Below are 14,342 nucleotides of genomic sequence, written 5' to 3' on the forward strand. Positions count from 1 at the left end.
AGCAAACGCGAATCAGGGTCTAGACTTGGAACAAGACTCAACATGAAGGAAAGAGGAATTTCTAGATCTGTGCGGATTTGCTGGCAGGACTGAAGACCTCTGCTGACAAGGGCCGACGTCCACCAGAGGGCTAGCGTGCCGGCCTCCACGACGCCTACCTGGATCAGCTGCGCATCAGTGCCCACCCGAGGGGCGGGGCCCCGGCGCTCAGACTGCTCCCCCTCCCGGAAGGTCGGGCATGCACCGACCCTGAGCACGTGCTGACCGTGCAGCCTTCCCGGGCAGATGCAGCATGTGGACAGGTCCACCAGCCACAAAACCCAGGGATGGGCCATTTCACTGCTCATCCTGTGGTGGTGACAGAGACCACCCGGGACTCGAGCGAGTCAGAGCCGGAGCATCGCTGGCTTCTGGGCTGTCCACCTTAGCCTGGTTTGAGAGAAAAAAACCACGCTGCGGACCTATTTTGCTCATAAACAACTTTTATTTTTGTTCTCAGTATGTGCCCTTGAAGATTCCAAAATGTCTGGAGTTTCTGATTCTCCTGGGACCAGAGGTAAAAGCCTTGTGCGGAAACACTCAACCTTGGTGCATCGCTCTCTTCTGAGGGGCCAAGCTGGAAGGCCTCAGGGAGAGGAAGCGGACACTCACACCGTATTCCAAGATGGGTAACACAGCGAACAAAGAATTAGTAAAACATAGACTCAGTCTGTAGAGGGCTTCAAATATACATATTCTATATATATAAACCTGTTATATAGGATTTCAACTTATTGTTTCCTTGTGACTTGTAATTAAAGTACAAATGATATAGATGTTGTACACTGCTGATTTCCCCTTCTCGGCCCCCCTCCCTCCCCAACATAAATAACATTACAAAGGTCAGGTGATCCTAAGGGTTTTTGTTGTTGTCAATATTTTGTTTTAAAAATCATTTCCCCTTCCTCCCCTGCAAACTACCTCTGAGAGTTTGTAACACAGCAGCCGGGAACAGACACGACTGGGGATGGCATGGATCTAACGCACAGAGCGCACGACGCGGCTTCTCACTGGCACCAGGCGGGCTTTGGCAGGTCCCACGGACAACAGAGGCTATGGGGGGAAGCGGGGCAGGTGCGGCGCTTTCGTCCTCCGCCAAAGAGGAGGCGGCGGCGGGACCACCGAGAGAAGCCCTAAAGGCATCGAGGTTTTGCACAGCTCCAGAAACGTCCTGGCTCAGTATTTACATGGTTATCTTTCTGCTGCATTTTCCTTTTGAGAAATTTGTGTGTCGGAGGTTGGCTGGGGGAAAGAAGCAACTTAAAAACCCAAAACGAACCAATTCCCACTTATGTAAAAGTCCTGTTGTAAGTCTTACCCGGTTATTTTCACACACATCATTAGATACTGACAATGACTGGGTTCTTTTCTTACTCTTTTTTTGAAGAGCATGAGAAGAAAGAGGAGAGAGCGAGGGAATGAGGGAGGGAGGAGGGAAGGAGGAGTACCCTAAGGGGAGCGCCGTCCCTTCTTCAGCATTAGGTGACACTGGATGGTCTGGATTCGGTTCTTGGCCGGGACGAACTCAGGCTGCAGCTTCAGCGTTGATTCATACCACACCAGGGCCTTCTCAAACTCTTCCTGTGAGGGGCAAGGGACAGACGTGAGACGTGCTGCCACCGCTCGCCTCTGGACGCCACCGTTTCCTCTGCGCTGGTAGCGACCCTGCAGCGCCTCCTCAGCGGGTCCCCATCTCTGAGGAAGCCGAGGCCCGGCAGGAGCATCACCTCCAAGGTCCCCACCACATAGACAGTGAGCTGGGAGCCCGGGAGCCCAGGGAGGGGGAAGCCGTGTACAGGCTGGATGGGGGGGCAAGAGTGGACCAACACTACCGAGCTCTGGCCGCGGGCCAGGCCCTGTGCCTCCGTCTCATCTGCACAGAAACCCCGAGAACTATGCCTGCCAGGTGCTCCTCGTTCATCTGCCTGAGTTTCCTATTATAGCTAGGGAGCTGGAAGTCAAGTGTCTTAAAGTCACTTACTGTAGAGTTTGAAACAGTTTTCGGTTCTCCTGAGCATTTAAAAATATGAGCATCGTTTGGAAATGATCACTGTCATACTGAAGGCATTCATGTTTGGCTGAGACCAAGACTTTTTTTTTTTTTAATTTACTTCTGCCATTTTGCTATTTCTTTTTCTTTTTTCTAAGATTTTTTTTTTTTTAATCCATGAGAGACACACACACACACACACACACACACAGAGGCAGAGACCCAGGCAGAGGGAGAAGCAGGCCCCATGTGGGGAGCCTGACGTGGGACTCGATCCCGGGTCTCCAGGATCAGGCCCCGGGCCAAAGGCAGGCGCTAAACCGCTGAGCCATCCGGGCTGCCCCGAGTCCAACACTCTTAAAGAAGAGCCCAAACCAAATGGTTAAATGACTCCTTCGGCAGAATTCCTCGTTCATAGTAGCAACTTTCACATTTACTGGAGACAAAAATAGATTCTTCAATTTTAAGCAGCAGAGGGAAATCTGCACGTTCAGCAGCACCTACCTGGCCAAATTATAATCGCTGCCTTTCAAGTCAAGGATGACACGTAAACTTACAGCATCAAGTCACTCATTCTATTAACCTTTATGGAGAGAACCTTGGGAAGAGCCCCGTGTGGGACGCAAGCTTCAGATGAAAGTGCGTGGCATGATTCTCGTGTTAAATTCAGCTGTGACAGCTTCTGGGGGACCCCTGGGGTTTTAGATTCTGAAATTAGGAGCTGTTCCTGACCAGAATGAGGGTTCTAGATGAGGGCTTTGCCATTTTCTCTGTAGTATCACCACGAAACTAGTGGCACGTCATCGCTCATTACATGTTCATACACACCTCGTGTGTGCCGAGCCCTGTGAAGGGCTAGGAACAGAAAGATGGAAGGTGTCTTTTCCCTGAGGTGCTCAGCGTCCGGGGGGCGACACAGATACTTAAAAAATTATAAAACAAGGTGAAAATATGGTGGAGACATGCACAGGGCCTCGAAAGTGCAGTGACAGGTATGAAGCCGAGCCTGAAAGCAGGAGGGCACGAGTGCTGACGTCCACGCACTTGTGTTAGGTAAGGTTTTCTGGAACAGGTAATGCTTCCAGAAAACTAGGTAAATCCGACTCTCCCATTAGTGTTCAACTTACCGGGAGGAGCTACACAGGTACAAATACTAAGATTTCACTAAGTGAAATAAGCAGTGAATTTCATCACTATTTTGTTTTTACTTCACAAACCCCTCAGCCATAAAGTGCCCTTTGGTGGCACTGACGATGGAGAGACACAGGACACACAGGAGCCTGGAGGCTGTGGACAAGGTCACAAGAGATCTGAAAGCAGAGGTGCGCCAGGGGGACAGAAAGGCCCAGGACCAGGGGGACAGCCAGACCCGCTATCAGGGGTACAGCCAGGCCCAGGACTAGGGGTACAGCCAGGCCCAGAACCAGGGGACAGCCAGGCCCAAGACCAGGGTGACAGCCAGGCCCAGGACCGGGGGACAGCCAGACCCAGGACTGGGGGACAGCGAGGCCCAGGACTGGGGGGGACAGCCAGGCCCAGGACTGGGGGACAGCCAGGGCTGCCACACGCCCCTCCACGCTCACCATCGCCACGTAGACGTTGCCCAGCGTGAAGTGGTTGACGGCGAAGTGCGGCGCGATCTCCACGGCCATGGTGGCTACTATGACGGCGTCGTTCCAGAGCCTGGCATTGTGCAGGATGTTGGCCAGGCTAATGAGGGGCACGTCCTGCGGCGGGAGGACAGGGGCGAGAAGGAAAGGATGTGGGTTTTGGGCTCTCGTGGCCGGGCGTCCTGGTCATGAAGAGCGTGGCCAGCTTTCCCGGGCAGCCTCTGTGGCCCGCTCGCTCGGGGCCCACGCAGGGCTCACGTGGGAGTAAACCGGCGCGTCACTCCCTTCACTGGGCAAAGTCCTGCCTCAAAACACAAGGCAGAAGAGTCAACCGAGTAAGCAAGCTGCTTAGTAAAGGCGACGGTTTGCACCAGGGCAGGCTATCCCCGGCCGACACCGTCCCGGGCTGCACCGGGAGGCCTGCTGTCTGTCGTACCGAGTGTCTGAGTTCCCTAAAGATTTCATCTATTCACCCGTGAGACCCAGAGGCAGACACCCCGGCGGAGGGAGCAGCAGCTGCCTGCGGGCCCAAGGCGGGACTCGATCCTGGGACCCGGGGGCCCGGCCTGGGCCAAGGGTAAAGGCTGCGCCGCTGGGCCCTCAGTGTCCCTCAGAGCATCGAGCGCAGGGCCCGGGCATCCCGTGCGTGAAGCGGCCTCCGGGCCCCAGCCAGCCTGCGGACCCGCAGCGACAACCGGCATTTGTGAAAAGGTCGGGGTGACCCGGAGCCGCAGGGCCTTTGTTTTTGTGGAGAAGGATGAGTCAAGGGCCAGGAGCGGCCAATCACTGGACGCCACGGAGGCTGCTTCGGGTCTGGATGCGAGCGGCGGTGGCAGCGAGGCCCCCAGGCCCCGGGACAGGCTGCGCGGCCGGCGTGCCTACAGGGCCGGGCCGAGCCGAGGTGGGCATCCTCGAGGCCCCCAGGCCCTTCCTTTTTTTTTTTAAAATCAATCTATCTATCTATCTATCTATCTATCTATCTATCTATCTATCTATCTATGATAGTCACACACAGTGAGAGAGAGAGAGAGGCAGAGACACAGGCAGAGGGAGAAGCAGGCTCCATGCACCGGGAGCCCGACGTGGGATTTGATCCCGGGTCTCCAGGATTGCGCCCTGGGCCAAAGGCAGGCGCCAAACCGCTGCGCCACCCAGGGATCCCCCCTGCCAGGCCTTTCCAACTTGGGCTGAGCACAGGAGTGCGGGAGCGGGGCTGCAGCTCACCTTCATCTGGTGTGGCGCGTAGTGCAGGGCCTGGCGGAGGCAGTCGATGGCCTTCTTTCCTTGGCCCTTCACTCTCCAGTAGAGGGCCGCCATGCTGGAGAGCACCCAGGAAGTCTGGTTCTGCGAAGGGACGAAGGGACAGGCCGCGAGGCCGGGGCTCAGCAAGGGGCCGGCGAGCCCCGAGGCTCCGAACAGGAGCACCACCCGGGCCGCCGCCTGCGTCCCTCTCCGCGTGAGGACACTGCGGCTCCGGGGCTGAAGGTCTGGCCCGAATTCGCTCAACTGCACATGGCAGCTTCCTTCCCGCGCGTGTTCTTTTGGATTTAAATTAACTTATTAAAAAAAATTCACTGAACTTTTTGAACAGGTAACTCATTTGCATGTTTCAAAGACCAAAAATTACATGAAGTTGTAAGTGAAAACTCTCCCCCTCTTTCCTGTCTCTATTGACACAAGGAAACACTATTTTAGGTTTTGGTCCCATGGAACTTTCTAGGATTTCATTACTGGTTATGTCAGCAAATATGAATATAGGCTTATACTCCCCACTTTCTCTATGAAGCAACGTATTACTTTTATGTAAGAGGTAACAATCATTTGCACTCTGCTTTTTTTTTTTTTAAGATTTGAGGGACAGAGAGAGAGGGAGAGGGGAGGGAGAGAGGGAGAGAGAGGGAGAGAGGGAGGGAGAGAGGGAGGGAGAGGGGGAGAAGGGGAAGGAGAGGGGGAGGGAGAGAGGGAGGGGGGAGGGAGAGGGGGAGGGGAAGGGAGAGAGAGAGAGGGAGAGAGGGAGAGAGAGAGGGAGAGAGAGTGTGAGCCTGAGCAGGAAGGGCAGAGGGAGAGAGAATCTCAAGCAGCCTCTGCTGAGTGCAGACCCAGACGCGGGCTCAGGGCTCGGCCTCCAGGTGCTGAGATCCTGACCTGAGTCGAAACTGAGAGGATTCAACTCCAGATGCAGACACGGGGATACGCGTGTCATCAGCACACACTGCTCTCCATACGCTCGCGACAATTTAATCACCCACCAGAAGTACCTGGGTCCCTGTTTCCTTACAGCCTCACCACAGTCTGTTAAACTCTTCGACTCCGTTAGGAGATAAAAAATGGGGTTTAAATATGCATTTCTCTTACGAGTGGAACTGACCACCTTTCATGTTTGACAGCTCTTTGTATTTCTTTTCTGTGAAGTATCTGTTCTTACATTTTGTTCGCTTTTCTGTAAGGTCTTTATTTCATCTATTTAAAAAAGTTCCTTATATACATATACGTACTAGGGAGATTAGTCCCTTGTCTGTGGTATGAATCACAGATACAGTCCCTCAGTTTCCTGGAGTCTGCCTTTGGACCTATGGTTTTTTTGTGTGATGTAGGTTCTGATTTCTACATAGTTCAGCTTATTAATTTTTTTAAAGAAGATTTTATTTATTTATTCATGAGAGGCAGAGACACAGGCAGAGGGAGAAGCAGGCTCCATCCAGGGAGCCCGACGTGGGACTCGATCCCCGGTCTCCACGATCAGGCCCTGGGCTGAAGGCGGGTGCCAAACTGCTGAGCCACCCAGGGATCCCCAACTTATTAATTCAGATGGCTTCTGGATTTTCAGTTGTAGCTGACAAGATCTTGCTTACTTCACAGTTATCAAGGAATTTTAGCATGTTTTTTCCCCTAGAAATTTTTATAGTTTCATTTTTTACATTTAAATCCTTGATCCCTTTGAAATTTAACTCGGTATAAAAGACAGAGATCCAATTTTAATTTTCCCAGGTTACTAGGTTGTCTCAATAAGACTTAACAAATAATTCATCTCTCTTCCCCCAGTGAGATGCTACTTTTACCATATACAAAATTTCAGTACTTAATTTAGGTCTGATTGTGGATTTTCCCATCTATTTCATTTGCCCCTTTGGATGGGTGGTCTCTTACTCCCAGCCATTACAGATGAAACAATCAGAAAACTTCCCCTGCTTTCTACCTTCTTTCTTTCTTCCAATCTAATTTCTTGGTGATTTAATCATTCTTCATTGTCAGGGCATATAGTATTTACATTCTGTTCTATCACCCTATTCCCCATGTTTGTTTTCCTATTGGTTGTGCACTTAAATACATTAATTGATCACTGACATTACTTTTGGGTGGTTTCCCCAATCATCTCGTGGTTGGTTGAGGTTCAGCCCAATACTGTTGGCGGGAACGGTACTCTGAGATTGTTGGCATGGGCTGCACTGCGCTCCACCAAGATTCACAGGTTGAAATCTCAGCCTCTCGTACCTCAGGATGTAACTGTATTTGGAGATAAGGTCTTTAAGGAGGTAATTAAATTAAAATGAGGCCACCAGCGTGGGTTTATATGAAGTAATCCAGTAAGACTGGGTTTATATGAAGGATTTATAGAAGAGGAAGAGACGTCAGGGTCCTGGGTGCGGAGGACAGTGGGAGGCTAGCCACCTGCAGCCGAGGGGAGCCTCAGAGGAAAGCCACCCCAGGTCAAGGGCCCGGGGGCTCCACAATGGGTGAGAACACATTTCCACCGTTTCAGGTACCCTGTCTGTGGTGCTTTGTTATGATAGCCCTATGTGTTCAAAACTTTGCGGCCTTCATACCTGCAGGACTGCTGGCTGAATGTAAAGCCACGGCTCATTCTTTCTTTCTTTGAATAACGTGTTGGCATCGTTCCCTTGCCTGCCTCCCGGCACGGAGGGCTGCTGTGGAGCAACCTGAAGCTGCCCGATTTATTCCCCCTTCTTAGGGACTTCGTCCTTTAGACTGGATTCTCAAAAGGATTCTTTTTCAAACTAAAGTTATCTTTTTTTTTAATGCCAATATTTCATATATACGAAAGAGCATACTTATATATAATTATCTATACACATAATAAACGATTACATAAACATACTTATGCTGTAAAACATAAAATGACTGTCCCAGAAGCTGCCACCCTAGTCAGGAATGAACGTTCTTACACTATTCCCGCCTCTCGCCTTTTCTCCAGAGGCAGACACTGTCCTAAAGGCTGTGTTCGTTATTCCGTTGCTTTTTAAAACACTGTTCCATCACGCACACACACGCACACATATTTGCTTCAACGGTGTCATACTCAGTGTACTCCCTTCCTGTGCATTACAGAAGTCGTGTAATAGTGTAAGGAGTCTTCTGGGACTTGAAGTTCTTACTCAACACTTATTTCTAGAATTCATCCATGTTGTGTGTAGCTTTAGCTCATTCAATTTGCTACACAATTAAATGTCCACTAAGTGAACATACTGTAATGTATTTATCCATTTTCCATAGATGGGGGCTCTGAGTTACTTCCTGTTTTTAGGTTTCCTGTTGCAAAGTAATGGGCAGAGTTTCTCTAGTCTAGAGTAGACACCTGGCGGTAGTAGGACTGCCAGCTTACAAGACATGCAAATGTCCGACATAACGAGGGAATGCTAAGTTGTTCCCTAAAAGTGCCGGAACAGTCTAGATTCCCGTCGGCAATGCATAGAAGTGCTTCTTGCTTTGTAGCCTTTCTGCTTCTTGGTATCATCAGTTGGAGTAAAATAGCATCTTACTGCAGCCTTGGTTTGCATTTCCTGATCATTAGTGGGACTGGAAATTGTTCCTTGTGTTTATTGGCCACACATATCTTTTTTCAAGGGAAACTTCTGTTAATATTTTTTTTAGGTATCTTTCTATTTTATTATTTATCTTTCTCATCAATTGGTCTATATGTTCTGCATGTCAGTCCTTGTATGTGGAACGTGTTATACATACTTTAACTCTGGCTTAGCTCTTTCATTTAAAAAAATGTCTTTAATTTTAAAAAGTTTAAATTTTAATGTAATTGAATTTATTCACATTTTCTTTTTTACTTAGTGTTTTAATATCCTAAAAAATCATTTTATATTCCAGGGCCAGAAGGATCATCTCCTACATTTTACTCTAATTTTTAAGGTTTTTGTTTTTGATACTTGAGTCCTTGGTTCACCTGGAATTCCTTTGTATGTGTAAGCTATGAGGTGAGGATGAATGAGCTCAGCAATCCCCTCTCCCTATTGGTCTCTCCATAGTCCTGTGAATGTCAGAGTATGCTTCAGGGCCTTCTATTTAGTACCCCCTTGTCACTATTTCTGTTTATCCTTGAGCACATGGCATAATGGCTTGTTTTATAAGTTTTCATAAAAGTAAGGCAATTCTCACCACCTCATTTTTTTCAATAGTGTCATGTCTGTTTCTTACCCTTCCCTGTAAAGGGTTTTTAAGTACCCTAAAAAAAAATTGTTGGTATTTTGATTATAGTAGCATGGACTCTATAAATCAAATTGGGGAAAACGGACATGCTTATGATGTGTGTCGTCTTATCCATGAACATTATAGATCTCTTTATTTAGGTATTTTGTAATACAACTTTCAATAAAGTTGTATCACTTTGTGCAGACAAGGCTTACAAATTTTTGTAACATTTGTTACTGGGATCTTTATATTTTTATGATGATGGAAATTCATTTTGGAAATTATGTTTCCTAATACTTTTTGCTGCTGTATAGAAATTTAACTTACTTTTATTGACTTTATAGGCAGCCATCTTGATAAAAATGTTATTATTTCTAAAAATTTGGGCAGCCCGGGTGGCTCAGTGGTTTAGTGCTCCCTTTGGCCCAAGGTGTGATCCTGGAGACCCAGGATCGAGTCCCAGGTCGGGCTCCCTGCATGGAGCCTGCTTCTCCCTCTGCCTGTGTCTCTGCCTCTCTCTCTTTCTCTGTATCTCTCATGAGTGAATAAATAAATAAAATCTTAAAAAATTTTTTTGTAGTATTTTGGGTTTGCTATGTAATAACATAATTTTTGAATAAGATTTTGGTTTTTTTCTTCCTAATACTTATGCCATTAATTTATTTTTCTTGACTTACTGTACTTGCTAAGACTTTTGGTACAAATTTGAGGAAAAAGTGACGTAGGCATTCTCTTTCATGATTTCAAAGAATTATTTTAAATATTTCTCCATTAAGAATCATTAAGACACCTGGGTGGCTCAGTGGTTGAGCGTCTGTCTTCGGCTCAGGTCGTGATCCCTGAGTCATGAGATCGAGTCCTCCATCGGGCTCCCTGCAGGGAACCTGCTTCTCCCTCTGCCTGTGTCTCTGGCTCTGTGTCTCACATGAATAAATAAATAAAATCTTAAAAAAAAAGAATCATCTTTGCTGTAATATTTTGTTGATTCTTCTCATCAGATTAAGTAAGTCCTTATCTATTCCTGAATTTGGATTAGCTTTAACATCATAAATGGTATTGTATTTTATCAAATGCAATCTACTGAAATAATTTCATAATTTTAATCCTTTAATTTGGTTGATGAAATAAAGATTTTCCTAAAGTCAGACCATTTTTGTATTTCTGGGATAAATCCAACTTGATCAAGGTGCGTCTTGTAAAAGAAAAATAGACGTCATTGGATTTAGTCTGTTAAAATTTGGCTTATGGTTTTCACCTATGTTCATGAATGAGCTTAGAGCATGATTTTTCTCATAATGTCTTTGTCTAGTTTTGTTTTCAAGGTACACTAGTCTTGTCTCAAGCAATCAATTGGGAAGTTGTTCCCTTTTCTGCTGTCCAAGAGAATCTGTTTATATTGAGATTGTATATTTTTTAAAAGTTTAGAATTCATATGTAAAATCAACAGATTATATATTCTTTGTAAGAATTTTTTTTAGCCTATTTCTTCAACTTATTTGAGTTATAATACCCAAATCAATTTGGGTAATTACATTTTTATAGAAATTTGTCTTCTTTACATTTGTTTTCAAATTTACTGGCATAAAATTGTTAATTGTATCATTTTCTAATTCTTTTTAGTTTTTTAGCTGTAGTTTTGCTTCCCTTTTCCCTCAATATTGGTTATTTGTGGCTTATTTTTTTCTTGATTAATTCTGCCTAACTAGTGCTTCAAAGAAACAATTTTTGGATTGTGGATCTCCATTCTATTTTTGGTTTCTGTTTCATTGATTTCTGCACCTAACAACACAACTCAAAAAAGAAAGAATCAAAAACTGGTAGAAAATAAAATATGCACAAATTCAGAATTGTAGTTGTAGATTTCAACATGCTTCTCAATAACTGAATAGAAGAAATACACACAAGAAAAAATCAGTTAAATAAAGAAGAAACAAATAATATTATCAAACAACTTGACCTAAATGACATCTCTAGAATACTCTAACAGTAGTAGTACTCTTTTCTGAAGTACATGGTACCAAGGCAGATTATATTCTATAACATATATAAATATATTATATATTAATATGTTATTATATAATTATTAATACTTAAGATATAATATCTATATATAACAAGTATGAGTAAGTTTTAAAAAATTTAAGTCACACAAACTATGTTCATTTACTGCAATGAAATTAGAAATCACTTAAAGAAAGAGATCTGGAAAATGTCCAATAGTTGGAAACCCAAATAAAATACTCCTAAACAACTTACAGATCAAAAAGGAAGTTAAAAAGAAAGTTATAAACTATTTTAAGCTGAATAAAGATGGAAATATGACAAAATTTGTGTTATATACTTAAAGTACAATTTAGAGGGAATTTTTAGCATTAAAGACCTACCTTAGGAAAGCTAGGGATCAAATCAATAACCTAAGCTTCCACATCAAGAAACTAAAAAAACCTCAGTGAATTAAATCCTAAGCAAGCAGAGGACAGGAAATAATAAAGATATGAGCAGACATAAATGAAAGAGAAAATAAAAACAACAGGGAAAAATCAATGGATCTAAAAACCTTGAGTTCTTGGTTCTTTGAGAACAACAATAAACTGAATAAATTTCTAGTCAGTCTGATCAGGAAAAAAAAGAAAAAAGGTAACAAATGATCAACACCAGAATTACGAGAGAAAAATAAGGTGGAGGGAACACTTCTCAATATACAGAGTGATTATTAACCTAATAACAAAACTAGACAAAGTATTACCAAAAAAGAAAACCTCTGGCTAACACACTTCATGAATATAGATTCAGACACTAATTGGCTTATCAACAGTGGGGAAAAGGTATTTATTTATTTTTTTAATATTTTATTTATTCATCAGAGACACACACACACACACACACACACACACACACAGAGAGAGAGAGAGAGAGAGAGAGGCAGAGACACAGGTGGAGGGAGGAGCAGGCTCCATTCAGGGAGCCAGATGTGGGACTCCGTCCTGGGATCCCAGGATCATGCCCTGGGCTGAAGGCAGGCACCAAACCACTGAGCCACCCAGGGATCCCCGGGAAAGGTATTTATGTTGGTATCTGTTAATTTTTAAGATTTTATTTATTTATTTAAATATTTTATTTCTTTATGAGGACACAGACAGAGGCAGAGACACAGGCAGAGGGAGAAGTGGGCTCCCTGTGGGGAACCCGATGTGGGACTCGATCCCAGGACCCTGGGGTCACGCCCTGGGCAGAAGGCAGGCACTCAACTACTGAGCCCCCCAGGTATCCCGGTATTTGTTAATTTTTCAGTAGATCAATGATTTTTGCTTTATATATTTTGAAGTTATTTTATTGGGTATGTGTAAGTTTAGAATCGGTCTTTCTGGTGAATTAAATCTTTTATCATTACATAGTCCTTTTCTGCCCCTAAAAATTTTTTTGTTTTGAAATAGATGTTTTTAGGTAATTAATATAACTATACCTACTTTCTTTTGATTAGTAAGTATTGGGTGCAGCTTTTTCCATTTTTTTCAACATTTATATTATGTTTTAGGTATGAATTAATAAAACGTGGTTCCTTTTAAAAATTTCCAATTTGACATTTTGTGACTGTTACATTACAGAATTTTAAAAAAGATTTTATTTGAGAGAGACCGTGTGTGAGCACATGAGTGGGGAGAGGGGCGGGGGGAACAGCAGACTCCCCACTGTGGGGGGGGGGAGCTTGATGCTCTATCATGGATCTACCACCCTGGGACCATGACCTGAGCTGAAGGCAGATGCTTAACCAACTGAGCCACCCAGGCGTTCCTTGTTACACATTGTTTTTAAGATTGTTTACTTCTTCGCTTCTATTTCTTATCTTTTTTTGCTGCTGTTGTTCTGATCCTTAAATGTTGCTTTTTACCTATTTCTTGATTTTTTTGGTTCCTCTTCTTCCTATCTTCATTATTTTATCCTCAAAGATTTGGGATCTGTGCAATCTTTTTAACAGTGAACCTTAATTCTTTACTCAATATTTAATGTAAAGTCCAAGCAATATATTAATTCATTCCTCCTAAACACGAAGAGGCCTTTTGAACACTGTAACTCAGATCAACTCACCCTCAGATACATATTGTTTTGCATGGTATTTTAGTTCAGTCATTTCTCTTAAAAATCCCACAAATTATCATTTTCTACAGACAATGTTTGTTTGGGTTTGCATGCCTGTATCATTTTATTTGCTTGGCAAATCTTCTACTGTCTCAGACAATCTTTCTTTGGCTTTCATACAGAAAAGTTCCTCTGGACAGGGCTCTTGCTAATAAACTTTTTCCAGTTACCTTTAAATGTCTTTATTCTTCTCTCATTGTAAGGTACGCAATCCTAGGGGGCCCAGTATGCTTTCAAAACTATCATCTGGCTTAGACGGTTGCTATGAGAGAGAGGCTGTCATTTTAACTATCCCTCCTCTGTAGGTAATCTGTCCTTTCTGTCTCCATATGGGCAGAGATCTTTGTCGAAATATTTCTTCACTGATCTATCCTAAGCACTTAAAGATATTTGGCACACAGAAGGCCTTTCTACATATCTGTTTAATGAATACATTCATGTACTCATGTTGTGGTATTTATTAAATGATCAGATGCAAATCCAAAATTCTATAACCTGCTTTGTGGTACTGTGGCTGGAACTCTGCAAACCGTATTTCTCCTTTGCTAGCAGGCTTCCTGTTAAGATCTGCAAATGTGCACACAAGAAGACTGGAGGCAAGAGGAGAAGGGACTATGCTTCCTGCTGGCGTGGTGCTCCTGTCAGTGTCACTGCACTCCCAGGCCCAGCCTCACTGTATCCCGTCCGCAGTCAGGCTACGTTCCCTCTTCAGAAGCAGAGGCTCCACTTGCCAGGACTCCTGTGAATGCCTAGATTTAGAAGACCCCACTGCCTGCTCCTCATCCTAGGGGTGGGACACAGGCCCAGCAGTTGGCACCACTGGCTTACCCCAGTCAGGTGTTTCCTTTTCTCCTGTTCACCCTTCCACAACAATGTAATCAATTGTCTATTTACTCTTCTACATCATACATACCTGATGTCCTTTCTGTTTTCCTGACAGTACCTTGACTGAAATAGGTGCTTTTAAGATACCTTTGTCTTTGCTGTTTTACTATGATGTAGCTAGGTACGGATTTGTTTTTATTTATCCAGCTTAGAATACAGCATGCTTCCTGAATTTGCTGATTCACTTATCTTCTTGTCTCTATAATATTTTAGGTAATTTTTTTATACAAAGCTTGCAATTC

General features: G+C 44.4%; 1 protein-coding gene across 2 annotated transcripts in view; it reads right to left on the reverse strand.

The window, feature by feature from the left end:
• Positions 1–445: 445 nt before the first annotated feature.
• TTC17 (tetratricopeptide repeat domain 17) overlaps positions 446–14,342 on the reverse strand; it is a 116,924-nt gene continuing 103,027 nt past the window's right edge. The window contains exons 23-25 of one of the 2 annotated variants that reach the window (XM_055301187.1): positions 4,864–4,983; positions 3,613–3,756; positions 446–1,620 (exon numbers count right to left, since the gene is read on the reverse strand). In XM_055301187.1, coding sequence (XP_055157162.1) covers positions 1,489–1,620; positions 3,613–3,756; positions 4,864–4,983 — 396 coding nt within the window. In that variant the 3' untranslated portion in view covers positions 446–1,488. The other variant, XM_055301186.1, reaches the window with a different exon arrangement.

The sequence above is a fragment of the Nyctereutes procyonoides genome, unplaced genomic scaffold, assembly GCF_905146905.1.
Source record: "Nyctereutes procyonoides isolate TBG_1078 unplaced genomic scaffold, NYPRO_anot_genome, whole genome shotgun sequence".
NCBI lineage: Eukaryota > Metazoa > Chordata > Mammalia > Carnivora > Canidae > Nyctereutes > Nyctereutes procyonoides.